This window comes from Danio rerio, chromosome 8 (assembly GCF_052040795.2).
Source record: "Danio rerio strain M-AB ecotype USA chromosome 8, GRCz13ab, whole genome shotgun sequence".
Taxonomy (NCBI): Eukaryota; Metazoa; Chordata; class Actinopteri; order Cypriniformes; family Danionidae; genus Danio; species Danio rerio.
Genome location: NC_141028.1, coordinates 1378369 through 1398088, shown reverse-complemented (window position 1 = coordinate 1398088; position 19720 = coordinate 1378369). Strand labels below are relative to the sequence as shown.

At 38.1% G+C, this 19720-nt stretch overlaps 1 protein-coding gene across 2 annotated transcripts; it reads left to right on the top strand.

Moving 5' to 3' along the window:
• Window positions 1-5379: 5379 nt before the first annotated feature.
• On the top strand, window positions 5380-17335 carry ptger4a (prostaglandin E receptor 4 (subtype EP4) a). 2 transcript variants are annotated; one of them, XM_087263586.1, is made up of 3 exons: window positions 5380-5699; window positions 7266-8077; window positions 16791-17335. In XM_087263586.1, exons 2-3 carry the CDS (start codon window positions 7319-7321, stop codon window positions 17241-17243), a joined length of 1212 nt encoding a protein of 403 aa, XP_087119712.1. In that variant the 5' UTR covers window positions 5380-5699; window positions 7266-7318; the 3' UTR covers window positions 17244-17335.
• The last annotated feature ends 2385 nt before the right edge of the window (window positions 17336-19720 follow it).

Here is a 19720-nt window from a genome sequence, read left to right as displayed (position 1 = left end):
TGTGGACACCCCTGATCTAAAGCATAAACGTTGTTAGAATGGCCAACACAATCTCACGGCAATTCGTAACTTTTTTGTTTAGTGGCTAATTCATATGAATTCATACTATATAATTCATTCAATTTAGTAAGATTTGCTCATCACCCAATGACGGTTGGGTTTAGGGGCGGGGTTGGGTGCCACGCCTCCTTTTGAAAATTGGAAAAATTTTCGTACGACTGAACTCGAATGAATTTGTTCGAATTAGCCACTAAACTGACAAAGCATAAACGTTTCCTTGAGAGATCAGGCTGGAATTGCATAAAAACTTTTATATAATAAAATGCTGCATTTATTTGTATTTTTAGCGTAAAAATAAATATTTAAAAATTGTAATATATACATTTGCTTATAAATAAATAAATAAATAAATAAATAAATAAATAAATAAAATGTAAAGAAATAATATAATTTTGGATAAAAACATCTGCTAAATGAGTAAATGTATATTCTAAAAATACGACAAAATCCTTTTATATAGCTATTTAATGAGTCACACTTTACAATTAATGTTAATGCATTTAACTAATAATGAAGAAGACTTGTACAGCATTTACTAACACATACAATTAAATAAATACAAAAGAAAAAAAGAGAAAAAAGTCGACATAAAATATCTGCTAAATAGGAAATTGTAAAAATACAGCAAAATATTACAACTTGAATATACGTTAATGTAAAAATAAATAAAAAATAATAATTTTTACTGGGCATTTTGTCTTGTTTTCCAGTAAATATGGGTCACAAATGTGTTTACAATTAATTTGATTAGTTATTTATATTATTGCACACTTTATAGTTAATGTTTTTAACTATTAATCTACAATATTACAACATTTATTAATCACATTTTAACATTTACTAATGCATATTAAAATCCAAAGTGGTGCTCGCATTAGTTAATGCACAGTGAGTTAACAAATCAATGACATTATTTTAATAAACTAACATTAACAAAGATTAATAAACACTGTAATCATTTATTTTACTTTTAGCTTAGTCCCTTTATTAACCAGGGGTCGCCACAGCGGAATGAACCACCAACTATTCCAGCATATGTTTTACGCAGCGAATGCCCTTCCAACACTGGGAAACACTCATACACTAAGGTTAATTTAGTTGATTAGTTTCCCTATAGCGCATGTGTTTGGACTGTGGGGCAAACCAGAGCACCCAGAGAAAACCCACGCCAACACGGGGAGAACATGCAAACTCCACACAGAAATGCCAATTGACCCAGCCGGGACTCGAACCAGCGACCTTCTTGCTGTGAGGTGACAGTGCCATCCCACAATAAATATTAATGTATTTAAGTAATAACTAACAATATTTATACAGCATTTATTTTTTCAATAAATAAACAAATAAAATCACTTGGGATAAAAAATCTGCTATATTAATAAATGTAACACAACCAAATATAAAAAATTTTAAATAACTATTCTATATGGGATTGTATAGTAAAAATAAATAAATAAGTAAATAAATCTTTATTAGGTATTTGGTCTTGCTTTTTCCAGTACTCATAAGGTCACACTTTACAATTAATGTTATTAGTTATTTATATTATTGCACGCTTTATAAAATAATGTATTTAATTATTAACGAACAATCTTACAGCACTTATTCATCACATTTTAACATTTACTAATGTATTATTAAAATCCAAAGGCAAATGGCATAATTTTAATAAGCTTACCAAAAATAAGCACTGTTATCAATGTATTGTTAATTGTCTATTGTGTATTGTTAATATATTCATAATATAAGTACATTACTTAATAAAACATTAGTGTAAAATGTGACAAAATATCTAAACATTAATTTACATATGCTAATTCTAATGTTTTTAATGAAAGAAAATAAAATAAAGTGAGTTTATTTGCTTAAAACAACACCAAATATGTTGCTGTTTTAACTTTTAATTAGTTATTGTTTTCAGAAATCAAGTCTAATTTAAGGTAATGATCCTTCTGCAGATTTCTGAGTTCTTATCAGTGTTTTAATGGAAAGCGAGAGGGTTCTCTCCAGTGTGTCTTAAGCAGTTTTGTATTGTCTTTAGTTTTTCCTTGAGATATGGAGTCAGACATCAGCGGCTGCCAATCTAAACAGTTTACTTCTGATCCAGACAATACTGAGATCTCTTTTGTTTAAGGAGCATCATATTTAAGAGATCTTATCAAGCAAACATGCTCAAATCCTGTCCGCCGTCACAAATAACGAATCAAAAACGAGCATAACGGAGCTCAGCGCATTAATGCTACATACGGAATCATTAAAGATATGAGGGCTGCAACTTATAATCGTATTATTACATTTAATTGATTATATAAGATGTTTAAATTTTACAAAGATATTATTAACGATTAAATTTGTGGTAATCTGCTCTTGGTTAAAAAATAAATCACTTTCTGTCTGTATAAAATTGATTTGATTTGCTCGTTATATTTATTTTAATTAAGCAACATGCAGCTTGTTTTGATTTTGTCCTGTAATTATATCATTCATTCATTTTCTTGTCGGCTTAGTCCCTTTATTAATCCGGGGTCGCCACAGTGGAATGAACCGCTAACTTATCCAGCAAGTTTTTACACAGCGGATGCCCTTCCAGCCGCAACCCATCTCTGGGAAACATCCATACACACATTCACTCTCATACACTACGGACAATTTAGCCTACCCAATTCACCTGCACCCCTTTTATTTGGACTGAGGGGGAAACCGGAGTTTGGAGTTTGCATGTTCTCCCTTTGTTGGTGTGGGTTTTCTCTGGGTGCTCCGTTTTCCCCCACAGTCCAAACACATGTGCTGTTGAGGCATTTGGGTAGTTTTTGGGGGTTATTTTCAGAGTCTTGGGTCGTTTCAACCCTGCTTTTTGGGTCAGATCAACTCACAGCGGGGGCTGACTGGGATACCACATATTATGTGCTAATTTATTTAATGCAATGAAAATAGTGTAGCATAAACACAGATTCCTTGCGTTTTCAGATGATTAAAATGAGATTTTTGCTCATAGCAGCCTTTAGTCAGAACTTTCTAGCACCTTTTGTACACCTGTAATCAAAGCTGCACACCCCCACCGTACTTCATTGATGCCGAGTCAAAACAACACAATGGCTGGGTCATCTTTCACAGGCATTTTTAGATCAAATAAACTTGTTATTAAAGTAAAAATAACCAATTATTGGGCAGAAAAACAAACCATTTATGGGGTTAAAAATAATCACCGAACTACTTGGGTTAATTTAACCCCTGATGTGTTCAGCCCCATATTTACCAGCAGTAGGGTTAAAAACAACCCAATTTGGGTAGTTTTTAACCCTGTGTTTTTTGGAGTGTGGGTAAACTAAATTGTATGATTGTGTGTGTGTGTGTGTGTGTGTGTGTGTGTGTGTGTGTGTGTGTGTGTGTGTGTGAATGTTTCCCAGTACTGGGTTGCGGCTGGAAGGGCATCCGCTGCATAAATGCATAAAACATATGCTGGAATAGTTGGCGGTTCATCCCGTAGCGACCTCTGATAAATAAGGGACTAAGCCAGGGATGTCAAACTCAATTCCTGGAGGGCCGCAGCTAGTCAATTAGGGCTTACCCACACTATGCTATCCGTACTGTGCCCAGGCCCGTTTCCCGGATCGTTTGAGAAGTGTCTGTGCGGTGATTTGGACTCAGGCACGGTTTACTTGGCCGGCCCTGGCCCGGTTGGAAGAGGTGGGCCTGAGCGCGGTTCACTTGGGCTTTGGCGCGGTACGTTTGTAGTGCGAGTGCAAAACGCACCTGAGCCCGAAGCTTAAAGCGAGACGTGACTTTTAAGGGGCTGTTTCATATGGATTTATTAATCATTCTTACTGTTCAGTGAACGCAAACTGCCATAGTTTATTAAAGACGCAAACCCCTCACTGCACGACAGCTGTGCCTTCAGCAGACCTCCTCATTCCTGCAGCACGAGAGCTTTATGATTGTTTATGAGTGCCAAATGTGGCGGATCTGTTCGGCGAAATATCTGACTGCATGTCACTGCATATCAAACGACTAAAACGATATAACTAGAGTAATCTCCACTGTGCTGCTGAGTGAGAGCGCTCACTGAACAACATAGCATCGATGACGTAAGTGTGCCCAGGTCCGATTGTAGTGTAAGTGCGGGCCGTCGGGAGAGACGAGACAAGAAAAGTTATCCCACACTGAACTAAAACTACAGAGACAATCTTTCATTCATTCATTTTCCTCCAACCTTTTGTTTATCAGGGGTCACCACAGCGGAATGAACCACCAACTATTCCAGCATATTTTTTACGCAGGGGATGCCCTTCCAACTGCAACCCAGTACTAGGAAACACCCATACATACTCATTCACACACACATTCATACACTCAGGCCGTACTCACACTAGGTACGGTTGCCTCGAACTGGGCCAAAGCACACTTGTCCCCCCTCCCATCTCCCCCGACGGCCCGCACTCACACCACAATCAGGCCTGGGCACGCTTATGTCATCGATGCTGCGCTTACGCTCAGCAGTACAGTGGAGATTACTCTAGTTATATCGTGTCAGTCAGTTGCTATGCAGTGACATGCAGTCAAATATTTCGCCGAACAGATCCGCCACATTTGGCGCTCATAAACAATCATAAAGCTCTCGTGCTGCAGGAATGAGGAGGTCTGCTGAAGGTGCAGCTGTCGTGCAGTGAGGGGTTTGCGTCTTTAGTAAACTACGGCAGTTTGCACTCACTGAACAGTAAAAATGATTAATAAATCCATATAAAATAGTCCCTTAAAAGTCACGTCTTGCGTTCAGTTTCGAGCTTTGGCACGGTTTGCACTCACACTACAAAACGTACCGCGCTCAAGTGAACTGCGCTCAGGAACACCTCTTTCAACCGGGCCAGGGCCGGACAAGTGAACCGTGCTTGAGCCCGATTCAGCGCTCTCACACTTCTCAAATGATCCGGGAAACGGGCCTGGGCACGGTACGGATGGCATAGTGTGAGTAGGCCAACTGAGTTCATCAATTCCCCTGAAGCACATGTGTTTAGACTGTAGGGGAAACCGGAGCACCCAGAGGAAACCTTCGCCAACCTGGGGAGAACATGCAAACTCCAAACATAAATACCAGCTGACTCACCAGGACTCGAACCAGCGATTATCTTGCTGTGAGGCCACAGTGCTAACCACTGAGCCACCATGTCACTCAGAGATAATCTTTGTTACTTGAAGTAAATGTTGACTGGGGAACAGATACATTATTTAATTCATGTTGTCAAATTAAACTGAAGTGATTTTTTTAGGAAGGAATCTGTTTTATTTTTAAAGCAATAGCATGCGCGCGCTCGCGTTTACGTCATCAAGCCGCCGGAAACTCTCGTTCGCGACACTCAGCGCATCGAGAACTGTTTGTTCAGGCTGTGGATTAAAGCTAATAATATTGTAAATAATGTTCGATTTCTTACACAAACTGGTGGTTTCGCTTTATAAGAGCCCAATGTATCATCGGGAGCCACTGGGGTGATTTGTACTTGCTTTTAGGCCTGTGTTTATTTTGAAACGGTTGACCAACAGTTGACGCGCATGATACGAGTCTCCAAGGAGCACCGATTCAGCTAAACATCTTCTTTAATGTTGTTCTGGAGAAAAAGGTCTGATACATCTTTCATGACGCCAGGGTGAGTAAATTGACAAGATTTTAATTTCAGCCCGAACTGTCCCTGCAGTTCATGATGATTTCCCAGTGGGCGCGTTGGATCAAAGGACGCAAAATGAAAGTAAAGCAACAAGCAGCCTCTACTTTAAAAGCAAAAACAGATGAGGAGAATTTCTCAAACACTGCACAAAAATGCTTTAAACGTTTTACTCTATACTTTAAACGTTTATTATTTACGTGCATTTATAAAGCTACTACAAATTATAGAAGAATAATAAACACTACAATAATACATATAAAATACAATGCATAAAAACACCTTTGACAGAACACTGAAAGCAAGTATAATTGAGCTGGTCAGGTAATGCATAAATAAAAGGTATTGTAAAGTAAAATTGTCCTTATATTATCAAGAAGAATGCATAATTATCACTATAGTTTTATCGTTAAATAATAGTTTGGGCACATTGTTAAAAATCACTATAGATTATGTGAATATCAATTACACTTAATCTTTAATTATGTTATGGTCACTGGTTATGCTGGCAATTCATTAATGTGTTCTAATGTTTGTCCCCATGTTTTATCAAGTATATCACTATTGATATACCTCAACCTCTCAAAAGCAGGCATGTTCAGAGGTTTGGTCTGGTTTCTAGTTCAAGTAACTACACACTTTAAAATCAAGAAGCATTTTCTAGACAAGCAAAAATATTGTGTTGCTTTCAGAAATATTGTGTGACAATAAGTGAGTTTCTTTTTTCTTAAAACAAGCAAAATAAACCTACTTCAAAGAAGAAAAAAAACAACAATATTATTGTTTAGCTTTAATTAATTGTTTACCTAATTTTAAATCAATATTTCTGAAAACAAATCCGTTACTTTATTTATTTATTTTATTTATTTTTCGGTCTAGAAAATGTTTCTTGATTTACATTTTTTATTTATTTATTTATTTATTTATTTATTTATTTATTTATTTATTTATTAGATATTTGGACTAGAAACAGGACGAAAACGCCAAATACGTAAACATGCTTGCTTTGGAGAGGTTGAGATGTGTTTATGTAATTGGAGGTTTTGTCTTGTTTAGTCCAAATATCTAAAAAAATGTAATCAAGAAACATTGTCTAGACCAAAAAAAAAGTATATATGGATTTGCTTTCAGAAATATTAATTAAAAAATAAGTAAAATTTTAATTAAAGCTAAATATAGCCTAATATTATTTTTTTTTCTTCGAAATGCTTTTATTTTGCTTGCATTTTGGCTGATTATTTGCTTGTTTTAAGGAAAAGCTCACTTAATTGTCACATATTATTTCTAAAAACAACACAATAGTTTTGCTTGCGTCTTGATTTAAAAATTGTAGATATTTAGACTAGAAACAAGACAAAAAAATCCAAGTAACCAAAGCATATTTTGCCGTAAAGTTTGCTGGCTGCAGTGCGGGACGCGTCGGACCCCGTGGTGATGCGCACGAGGGGCGTCCCGTGTGTGTGGTTTGTATTTGTGTGTGTGATATGAAATGTGCCTCAGGCGGGGCGCTTTACTCCCTCATCCACAACTTTCTTCCCTCCACAACTCCAGCAAAAATGCCTGCTTAGCGCGATCTCCAGACTCCCAGCGCGTCCAGCAGCAGCATGGAGCCCACCGTGCCCACCATCCCCGCCATCATGTTCATCTTCGGGGTCATCAGTAACCTGATCGCCATCGTGGTGCTCTGCAAGTCCCGCAGAGAGCAGAAGGAGACCACCTTTTATACCCTGGTGTGCGGGCTGGCGGTCACGGATCTCCTGGGCACCGTGTTGGCCAGCCCGGTCACCATCGCCACCTATGTGAAGGGCGCGTGGCCGGACGGGGACCCGCTGTGCCAATATTTCGGCTTCGTGCTGCTGTTTTTTTCGCTCGCAGGATTGAGCATCATCTGCGCCATGTCCATCGAAAGATACATCGCAATCAACCACGCGTATTTCTACAATGATTACGTGGATAAGCGGCTCGCGGGGGTCACCCTACTCGCCATTTACGCATCGAATATACTGTTCTGCGCGCTTCCAAGTGTCGGCTTCGGCGAGGTGAAAATGCAGTATCCTCAAACCTGGTGCTTTATTGACTGGCGGACCAATGTGAGCGCGCACGCGGCGTTCTCTTACATGTACGCGGGCTGCAGTTCTCTGCTCATCCTGGTCACGGTGGTCTGCAATGTGCTGGTGTGCGGCGCGCTCATCCGCATGCACCGCCGCTTCGTCAGGCGCACGTCTCTAGGCACTGACCCACAGAGAGCCGCCGATCCCGGCAGGAGCCGCAGCTTCAGCCGCCTGGCCGGCGCGGAGATCCAGATGGTCATCCTGTTGATCGCCACCTCCGCAGTCGTGCTCATCTGCTCAATCCCGCTTGTTGTAAGTTCCAGGACTCTCATTTATAAATTTAATTTATAAATATAAATAGAAAGTTTTATAAAAGTGAACGTGCACCAGTTTAAATTGTAATTTATTCTTCATATTCATCAATGATTATGGATTATACGATGAGTTAAAGTAGGTGCACTCTAAAAAACGTTATTTATTCAACCCAATGCTTGAGTTAAACATATTTGGCACTTTGTTGGGTTATTAACCTTTATTAGGTTATTTATTAACTAAACCAGTTGGGTTAAATATTTGGTGCAACAATATTGCTGTTATTTTTTTTTAATCAAATGACCTCTCCGTATCCTGTTTTTTATATCTATTTCACCAGCACTCTTACTTATTGATGACACAAATGCGCACTTCATAGTTGATCTACTCTGTTAAAATAGTTGGGTCAAAAATACCCCAACATATAACCCAACTAGGTTATTATAGCACCTTCCCAATATGGGTTATTATTTATGTTGTTGTTTTCTCCATTCTGGTATTACTGTTGTTAGTACTACTATTAATTTCATAATTATGGCTGTGTAAATAAATAACAAACTTTTTTTTTTTAAATATGTAAAATGCTTTATTTCCATTACATTTTAGTTCCAGAAACCTTTGTTAAAATAAATTAGGAATCACAAACAGAACAAAGTAGACGGTTTTAAACTGTGCAAGCAGAAAATCGTGTGTTGATGGAGCAGAATATGGAGCTCTGTGTGCTGTAGAGGCTGTCCTGCAGCTGCAGCAGTGTCCACAATGTACAATACATTTAAGCCACATCCAAACGCTTCTAAAAGATGGTCTTGGATGGTGAAACGGATGTAAAAAAAACACGACACAGAGGTTATTTGATAAAAAAAATAACACCATAATTGAGTTATAGCTTAAATGAACTTTACAACTCAAAAACAACATTACGCATGCACATTAATACAGTTCTGTGTCAGTTAAACCAGTTGACTGTTGAAATTCTAAATTTTAACCCAACTGGTTGAGTTATTAAATAAATAACCAAATAAAGGTTATAAATAACCAAACAAAGCACCAAATCTTTAACTTAGCTAGTTGAGTTATTAATAAATAATCTATTAAAGGTTAAAAATAACCCAACAAAGCATCAAGTATGTTTAACTCAAGCATTGGGTTAAATAAATAACTGACTGTTTTAGAGTGTATATTAAATGGATAAAACACTTTCTCTTCCTCCCATGTTCATCTTTTTTTGGAGGAAATGATCCACATATTTGGGATATCCGGCTGTCCTTCTCACCTTTAGAACCTAGCGGAGACATTGATTTATTTTCACAGCCATAATTATCAAATTAATTGTAGTACTAGACTAGTTATAGTAATACCAGAATGGAAAAAATAACATTTGATCAAAATAACCCAATGCATTGGGTTATATAACCCATAGTGGGAAAGGTGTTATAATAACCAATAGCTGGGCTATTTATAACCCACTTATTTTAACAAAGTGTGCACATTTTCCCGGCAAATAAATTTTTTTTAAGATCACAACTTTTGCATGGGAATTATCGTGTGCAGGTTTTCATTCTTGTTGTTATGACCCTATAGGTCAGGGGTCACCAAACTTGTTCCTGGATGGCCGGTATCCTGCAGATTTTAGCTCCAACCCTAATCAAACACACCTGAACAATCAAGGTCTTACTACTTGAAACATCCAGGCAGGTGTGTTGAGGCAAGTTGGAGCTAAACCCTGCAGGGACACCGGCCCACCGGACCGAGATTGGTGACCCCTGGTATTATTGTGGCTGCTTTATTTAAGAATCTTGTATAGGCTTGTATAGTGGTGTACTCTGTTAAAATAATTAGGTTATAGATAGCCCAACATATAACCCAAGGTTATTATTACACCTTTCCCACTATGGGTTATTTTAACCCAATGCATTGGGTTATTTTAATCAAATGTTTTTTTTGTCTATTCTGCTATTTCTAGTACTACAATTAATTTAATAATTATGGCTGTGCAAATAAATAAATATCTCCACTAGGTCCTAAAGGTGAGAATGACAGCCGGATATCCCAAATATGTGGATCATTTCCTCCAAAAAAGATGAACACGGGAGGTAGAGAAAGCATTTATTTAATATAGATCTACTATAAAGTGTGCATTTGTGTCATCAATAATTAAGAGTGCTGGTGAAATGGATATAAAAAACACGACACAGAAAACTACAACAAAAAAAACAATATTATTGCGTTAGAGCTTTAATAAACTTTACAAAGCAAAAACAACATTACGCATGCATATTAATCAGTTGACTTGTTGAAATTCTACATTTTAACCCAAGTAGTTGAGTTATTAAGTAACCTAATAAATGTGAAAAATAACCCAACAAAGCACCAAATATGTTTAACTCAACTATTGGATTAAATAATTCAGCGTTTTTTAGATTAATATATATATATATGGTAAGGGTGAAGCTGTGGCGCAGTAGTTAGTACTGTCGCCTTACAGCAAGAAGGTCGCTGGTTCGAATCTCGGCTCAGTTGGCGTTTCTGTGTGGAGTTTGCATGTTCTCTCTGTGTTCGCGTGGGTTTCCTCCTGGTGCTCCGGTTTCCCTCACAGTCTAAACACATGCAGTACAGGTGAGTTGGGTAGGCTAAATAGTCCGTAGTGTGTGTGTGTGTGTGTGAGTGTGTGGATGTTTCCGTTGTGGCTGGAAGGTCATCAACTGTGTAAAAACGTGCTGGATAAGTTGGCAGTTCATTCCGCTGTGGCGACCCCGGATTAATAAAGGGACTAAGCCGACAAGAAAATGAATGAATGAATATTTATAGTAACTTAAACTTTAATACATTACATTAAAAATCCTTCTGTAAATGTTTATTTGAGGTTCACAATGCAAATCTAATTACAACCATTCCTTTGGTAAATAACGTCAGTCTTCCATATAATTTATCTACCAAAATACAGAATATATTACTTTGAAACTTGTATTGTACGTAAACATTTGCATATTATTTAATTTTATTACTCAAGCTAATTTAAAAACCGCATTAAAGAGATGAAAATTCCATCACTTTCAAAACTTTGAGTTTGAACACAAAAGAAGATATTTTGAAGAATGTTGGAAACCATCCCTGCTGAAAAATCATGCTAAACCAGCCTTGGATGGTTGGCTGGTTGACCAGCCTGGCTTTAGAGGGTTTTTTCCACTTCCAGGCTGGTTTCCAGCCATTTCCAGCCTGGTCTTAGCTGGTCATGCTGGGAAGTGACCAACTAAAACCATCTAAAACCAGCTTGACCATCTTGGTTTAAGCTGGACATACTGTAGCTGATTTTGGCCGGGCTCCCTGCCTGGCTAGGCTGGTCAAGCTTGTTTTAGCTGGTCATCTCCCAGTCTGACCAGCTAAAACCAGGGTGGAAATGGCCAAAACCCCTCTAAAACCAGGCTGGTCAACCAGCTAAAACCAGCCAACCATCCTAGGCTGGTTTAAGCTGCATTTTTCAGTAGGGTAACCTATTTGTTTTTTCTACTATGAAAGTCAATGGTTACCGGTTTCCAACATTCTTCAAAATCTCTTCTTTTGTGTTGAACAGCAGAAAGAAACTCAGGGAGAGTGAAAAGGGAGTACTCAGTTTTGAGTGAGCTTTCCCTTTAATATGAATATACACACACGTTTAAATACGTAAACAAACAGACTCAATGGTGCGTTATATAACGTGTGGATTTCTGCAGGCGCAGAGTCTGTGTGGGTCTAAATAACTGTGTATTCTTGTGTCTCAGATATGAGCGCCGGAGTCTCTTATCTGCAGCTTTCTCACAGTTCTCTACAATGTGCTGCAGAATAAGACAAATGCAGATTATCATGACGATGAAGATGATAAAGTCTTCTGTTTAGAGGGATAAACATGCCAAAATGCTCGCAGTAAACTCTTCGAAATAGAGCTGCCACAGAAGAGCCATGTTAATATACTAGTTCACACAAGATGTAAATGCACTTTTTTACTCGGCTTTTTCCAACTCTTGTTTCTTCTGTTGAACACAAAGGAAGAAGAATGCTGGAAAAAAAATAACAGCCATTTACTTCCATAGTGTTTCTGTTCTTACTATTGATGTCAATGGCTGTTTTTCCAGCATTCCTCAGAATATCTTCCTTTGTGTGTTCAACAGAAGAAAAGACACTTGCACAGTTTACAATCACTTGAGTCAGTAAATGATTTTATTTCCATGGCTGAACTGTCCATTTAATAGCACTATTTTGTCTTATTGAGAAGAACATTTGAATGATGTCCTTTTTTTGGGCACTTTTTACAGAATTAAAAGTTTCTAGATGTGCTGAAAAAGAGCGTTTATATTTAAGAGTGTATTGCTGTTGTAAAAGTAGGGGAGAGCTGGGAGGAAAGTACAATTTCTCATTCATTCATTCATTCATTCTCTTTTCGGCTTAGTCCCTTTATTAATAAGGGGTCGCCACAGGACCGCTCTCCTACGTAAAGTTGCGGTCTGTCTGTAAACCGCTCCAATTGGTCCACCGTTTTTATGTTGTTAAATTGAAAAAAAGGACTGTGTGTGTTTATATCAACCCAATCTGACGGTCCATACACTATTCCCACACACATGTCTGTCCAAACAGCTTGATAAGCAGATTTTTTCACCATAGGTGCCCTTTAATAAAATAAAAAGCTAAAATACATAAATATACATTTAAATAAATAAATAACGAAATTATGAATAAAATAAAACTTAAGAATTTAAGAATGAATAAAACTCTAAACAGAATAGAGTTATATATAATATGTTAGAACAGCTAACATAAACAAACAAACAAACAAATAAATAAATAAATCTAATAGTGAAACAGCAAACTAAAAAGCTAAAATAAATAAATATAAATGTAAATAAATAAACAAATAAATAAAAATCTAAATAAAATAATAAATGAATAAATAAAAAGCTAAATATAAATAAATAAAATGCTAAAATAAATAAATGTAAATGTAAATAAATAAATAAAAGTAAAAATAAAATAAAATGCTAAAACAAATGTAAATAAATAAATAAAAGTACAAATCTAAACAAAATAAAATGCTAAAATAAATGTAAATGTAAACCGCCAACTTATCCAGCACATGTTTTACACAGTGGATGCCCTTCCAGCCGCAATCCAACACTGATAAACACCCATTCACACTCGTACACTACGGCCAATTTAGTTGATCAATTCCCCTATAGCGCATGTGTTTGGACTTGTGGGGTAAACCGGAGCACCTGGAGGAAACCCACGCCAACATGGGGAGAACATGCAAACTCCACACAGAAATGCCAAATGGCCTAGCTGGGACTCGAACCAGCACTGTGCACTGCACTGCCACAATTCTTTCATAAAAGCCTAATTTTAAAAGATAATGTTCGCACAGAAATACATTTTGGCTGTTGTTATTAACTCATAAGTGTGCTCCATTAATATCAGATGCTATTTTGAACAAATGTTGAACAACTTTAATGTCACTTCACTGTAAACATAAACTGCATATTGTTACTCTTGACCAGTGTGTGAATTATACATTGACGATTGGGGGGGGGGGGGGGGGGGGGACTTTTTTGGTAGTAGTTTGGTAATGCATCATTCAGTGAATCAAATTTATAAATGTATTTAAATTACTTCTATTTATTAATAAAATTTAAATGTTTTCAGTGTTTTTTAGTAATTTTTAAAATATTTTTCATCATTATTGGCAATATGCATTAATTTTATCAAACATCTGAATCAAAACACTGCAAACTCTAATGTGGAAGCGATAAATAAGGTCTGTCTATTAGCTGTGAGGCACAAATAACGTCCTCACAGGAACTCTTGCCAGATTTACTCTTAAACTGAAAAGCCTAGAGACTGCAAACGTAAGCATGTGTTAATTCACTGAATAACCTGTAGATCAATCATTACTGTGATGATGCATGAAGAGAGAAACACAACTTATAATAAAGAAAAAAGAACTACGACGATAATTTACTTTCTGCACTTAAGAACTGAACTTCAGAGCTAGCCGCAGGACACGCTCCTGAAATCAGCTGATATTTGCAACCCAGGCTCATTGTGGAAACGAAGCTCCACGAATGTTTCTGGAGACTGCGAAATACGTCCCGGGAGGTACGTATTCGAGCAGTTTTTGTTTTCGCGAATCTGCGAGAGGCCGCTGTGCGCGCTTTTTCGCATCTCGAACGCCTCTCGGGAGCGCGCGCCGTTTGCGCCCGTGCTGTACTCGCGTGAAAAGCCGCCGGAGGCCACTATAGAGCGATCGTCTGTCCGACTGACTGGCTGAATGACTGAACGATCGACTGGGCGGCCGTCTAATCGGCTGACCCCGCCCTCCTCCTTCCCTAAACCCAAGCGACGATTCGCAAAAGCCGTCCACAAAAGAAAAGCAAAAGCCCTTGCCCAATTTTGACCGCGTTTTAGGATTTCACCGCGTTCTCGCCCCGTCACAAAGTCGTTCGTTTTTATTTTTTGGATTCTGTTTTTCATCTTACCTGATTTCTGGAACCGCTCTTTCCCGGACTCGATCCCGATCATCGCCGTGGCCGGCTCCTCCTCCTCCGGGCCTCCGCTCCGCCATTGTAACACTGCGAGCTAAGCGGACAAACTGGTTGCGGCGGGAAAGCCCTCCACACGGAGGTGAGCCATCAGCCGACGAGCGCGAAGAGAAAGAGCGGCGTCACACCGCCCCGCAGCGTTCGCTCGATAAAAAACGAAATGCGGCCATATGGACCTGCTGCCACGTAAATCGCGGTCTCCAGAAACGTCCGCGGGGCTACGTTTCCAGAATGAGCCTGGGTTGGATATTTGGCAGCTTCAGCAAGGGCTGATGCTAAATGTGCTGCTATAGGCTGGAAAGCAAATGTTGTCAGGGCTTGCAGAAAACTGCTTTGTTATTAACCAAAAATAGTGTTATTTGTGTCCCACTGCTAATATTCAGATCATATTTTTCACTTCCACGTTAGAGTTTGCAGCGTTTGGATTCAAGTGTTTTATAAGATTTATGCATATTGCCAGTAATCATAAAAAATAAAATTGTAGAAAAAAAAATGGATTTTGCATTGTTTAGTTAATTTCTAAACATTTGATAGAGCTGAAATTTAATATTGTTTGCAAAAATAAAGGAAAATACAGTTGAAAGCAGTTTACATTCACTGTATAAAAAGGCACATAACCATTTTAAAAAAGATGTGACTAAATGTTTTCTCTTTTAGGTAAGTGAGGATGATCAGATGTGTTTCTGTTCTGTTAACAGCAGAATAATGAGAGAGATTTGTATTGAGAAATGGTTCTAACTCTTCTTGAAAGTCAAGTTTACACACAATCAGATTATTCTGCCTCTGGAAAAGCTCAGATGATGATGTCAGGGTTTTGGAGGTTTCTGATTGGCTGATTGACAACATTTGAGTTAATGTGAGGCACAACTGTAGAATAGTGTTGAAGGAAAAGCTCAAACACACTGCTTCCTTGTGTGACAACATGGAGAATCAACAAGCCAGAATCAACAACAAAGCCAGATTACCATTAGCTGAATGACACTGGGAACAGACTGATGTGTGGAGACATGTCCTGTGCTCTGATGGAGCTAAGATTGAACTGTTTGGTCATAATGAGCAGTGTTACATCTGGAGGACAAAGGGGAAAGCGCACAAGCCTAGAAACATCATCCCAACTGTGCAGTATGGGGGCGGCAGCATCATGTTGTGGGGCTGTTCTGCTGCAGGAGGGACTGGTCCACTTCACAGCATAGATGGCATCATGAAGACAGAACATTATGGAGGAATACTGAAGCAACATCTCAACACATCAGCCAGGAGATTACAACTGGGCCACAAATGGCTCTTCCAAACAGATCATGACCCTGAGCATACTGCCAAATCAGTTCAAATGTGCTTTAAGGACAGCAGAGTGAATGTTTTGGAGTGGCCATCACAAAGCCCTGATCTCAATCCTATAGAACATTTGTGGGCAAAGTTGAAAAAGCTTGTGCAAGCAGGACAGCCTACAAATCTGACTCAGTTACAGCAATTCTGTCAGGAGGAATGGGCCAAAACTCCTGCAGACTATTTTGAGAACATCTGACCAAAGTTACACAGTTTAAAAGCAAAGCTAAAAACATACCAAGGAAATGTGTGGAAACTTTTGACTGTCTAGAAATTAATAAAACATTCTCAAACAGTGTTACATTTAGAGGACAAAGGGGAAAGAGCACAAGCCTAGAACACCATCCCAACTGTGCAGTATGGGGGCGGCAGCGTCATGTTGTGGGGCTGTTCTGCTGCAGGAGGGACTGGTCCACTTCACAGCAGAGATGGCATCATGAAGACAGAACATTATGGAGGAATACTGAAGCAACATCTCAACACATCAGCCAGGACATTACAACTGGGCCACAAATGGCTTTTCCAGACAGACCATGACCCTGAGCATACTGCCAAACTAGTGAAAATGTGCTTTAAGAACTGCAGAGTGAATGTTTTGAACCATCTAAAACATTATCTTTTAAAAATAGGGTTTTAAGAGAAATGGTAACTTCATATCCGCTCTCCCCCTACTGTATGTGACCTACAGTCACTGAGACATGGATAAAAATATTCACTTTCAAAATGGGGTGTAGTCATTTATGTTGAGCACTGTACATATATATCTGTTTATGTGTATAATACATGTACAGTGACGTGTATTTGTGTGTTTTTTCTGGCAGGTCCAGGTGTTTCTCAACCAGCTTTATAAGACTCCAGTGGAGAAGCGTCTGGATAAAAACCCAGATCTTCTGGCCATCCGCTTCGCCTCCACCAACCCCATCCTGGACCCGTGGATCTACATCTTACTGCGTAAAGCGGTCCTGTCCAAAGTGGTGGAGAACATCAAGTGTTTGTTCTGCAGGAGCGACTCTCGCGGCCAGCAAACCCAAAACAGCCTGCTGTGTATAAACGGCCAGCAGTTTTCCTCCAGAGACTCTCCGTCTGCTGTGTCCCGCGAGCTCCAGGACGTCAGCAGCACCTCTCAGACTTCATTAAACCTGGCGAAAGCTCCTGACGGCGGGCAGAACTCCAGCAGTGAATCCTGTAGATGCAGCAGCCATGATGGTCAATGCAAAAAGCAGAGCTTACAGATGAGCATCACTAACGACAGCGTCCAGGAGAAGAGCATCTGAGAGTAGCTTATATCACTTTATTTATTGGAGAAAATCACACTGTAAATGAGCATTGCTTTTGAGGAATTAAACTAACTACACTCCAGAAATGATTGTTAGAACTACTTATTTAAAATGAGTTGAAACAGCACAATTTAATAGTTTTTTCAACCGACCTAAATTTGTGGAAAAAAATATCAATCAAACTTAAGTTCAAACTACTTACAGGATTTAAAATGAGTTGAAACAACAATTTTTGTGGTTTTGTTTGAGACAACTTAATAGTTTTATGTTCAATCTACTTAAATTTGTGAAATGATTAAGTAAACTTTAAGTGATTTGTGTTGGGACAATATGAAGGGATTGTTTGTAACCCAGCATTTGTTACAAACAAAAATGGCCTTTGTGCTTGTTCAAACTACTTAGTGTTTAAAATGAGTTGAAACAACACCATTCTTAGAGGGATTTTGGGGTCAAGTTAATAGTTTTAAGTTAAATCCACTTATTCATTCATTCATTTTCTTGTCGGCTTAGTCCCTTTATTAATCCGGGGTCGCCACAGCGTAATGAACCGCCAACTTATGCATCAAGATTTTACGCAGCGGATGCCCTTCCAGCCGCAACCCATCTCTGGGAAACATCCACACACACATTCACACACTACGGACAATTTAGCCTACCCAATTCACCTGTACTGCATGTGTTTGGACTGAGGGGGAAACCGAAGCACCCAGAGGAAACCCACGTGAACGCAGGGAGAACATGCAAACTCCACACAGAAACGCCAACTGAGCCGAGGCTCGAACCAGCGACCTTCTTGCTGTGAGGCGACAGCACTACCTACTGCGCCACTGCCTCGCCCTTAATCCACTTAAATTTATATAATCATTTTCTTATTACAAATTTAAGGTCAAACTACTTACATTAATTAAAATGAGTTGAAACGACACAATTTTTGTGGTTTTGTTTAGGGCAACTTAATGGTATAATGTTCAGTCCGCTTAACTTTGTGAAAATCTTTAAGTAAACTTAATGGATTTGTTTTGGGGCGACATGAAGAAAAGATTGTGTGAAAATCCAGCACTTTTACAATGTCAAAAATTAACTTGTTGCTTGTTCAGACGGCTTAGATTTTTTTTTTTGGGACAATTTAATAGTTTTATGTTCAATCTAATTAAATTGATAAATTATAATAATAATTTGAACTCAGTTCAAACTACATACAGTATTTAAGATGTGTTGAAAACAATTCTTGTGGTTTTGTTTGGGACAACTTAATAGTCTAATCTACTTATATTTGTGAAAATTATTAAGTACACTTAAGCGATTTGTAATGGGACAACATGAAGGGATTGTGTGGATCATCAGGAATTTTTGACAGTGTACACTCAAAATAGCTTTTTGCAGCTTGTTCAAACTCCCAATTTAAAAAATGAGTTGAAACAACACAATTCTTATGGTTTTTTGGGTCAGGTTAATAGTTTTTTGTTCAATCTACTTGAATTTGTAAAAACAATCATTATGTAAAGTTCAAACTACTTACAGTATTTAAAATGAGTTGAAACAACACAAATATTGTGGGTTTGTTGTGGGACAGCTGAATACTTTTATGTTCAATCCATTTATAAAATAATGATTAAGTGCACTTAACATGAAGGGATTGTGTGTAACCCAGCATTCTTCACAGCGTACACTCAAAAAATGGCTTTTGCTACTTGTTTAGACTACTTATTTTAAAATGAGTTAAGGACAGCTAAGGACAGAGTTAAGGACTATTAAGGACAGCTTAATAGTTTTATGTTCAATCTACTTAAATAAAAAAAAGGAAATAAACTTAAGCGGTTTGTGTTGGGACAACATGAAGGAATTGTGTGGAACCCAGCATTTTTTTCTAAATGATGGTCTATGCCAAAAGCACAGTTTACATGTGAGCATCACTAATGAAACCCTCCTGGAGAATCTGAGAATATCATATATCAGTGGTTCTAAAACTATGGTATGCGTACCACTAGTGGTACACAGGCTTACTTCTAGTGGCTACGTGGAGAAATCACTGAGCAATGAAAGACAAAATGTATACAAACTTAATCATTTGATGCATTTGATAACGCTGATGTGATCAGCATTGGCTGTTCTCTAAAGCAGTGGTTCTCAAACTTTTTTCGCCAAGTACCACCTCAGAAAAAAATTGTCTCTCCAAGTACCACCAAAACGACCAGTATTAAAATACAGTAGCGTAGTAGGCCTAATGAAGCAGCTAAAGCTCTGGACAGTTCAAAAAGGAGGCAGATTAATTTCTATTATTATGAATATTTATTATTGTCAGCAACTTTAAACATAATAAATAGCTTGAACATTAACATTGCCCTGTGCTTACAGGTAAAAAAATAATGTTTAAATTAAAATGTGCTTCTAAAAGTTCATTAGAAATGATCTTTAAAAGAAAAAAGAAAATTGCTGTACTTCAATGTAAAGTATTAACATATAGAAGCCTTGGA

Bases quoted from the DNA above. Each gene is read 5' to 3' on its own strand.
- ptger4a (XM_087263586.1), top strand. From the start codon at position 7,319: ATGGAGCCCACCGTGCCCACCATCCCCGCCATCATGTTCATCTTCGGG. The intron at 8,078-16,790 runs GTAAGTTCCAGG...TTTTTCTGGCAG, and splicing joins TCTGCTCAATCCCGCTTGTT to GTCCAGGTGTTTCTCAACCA.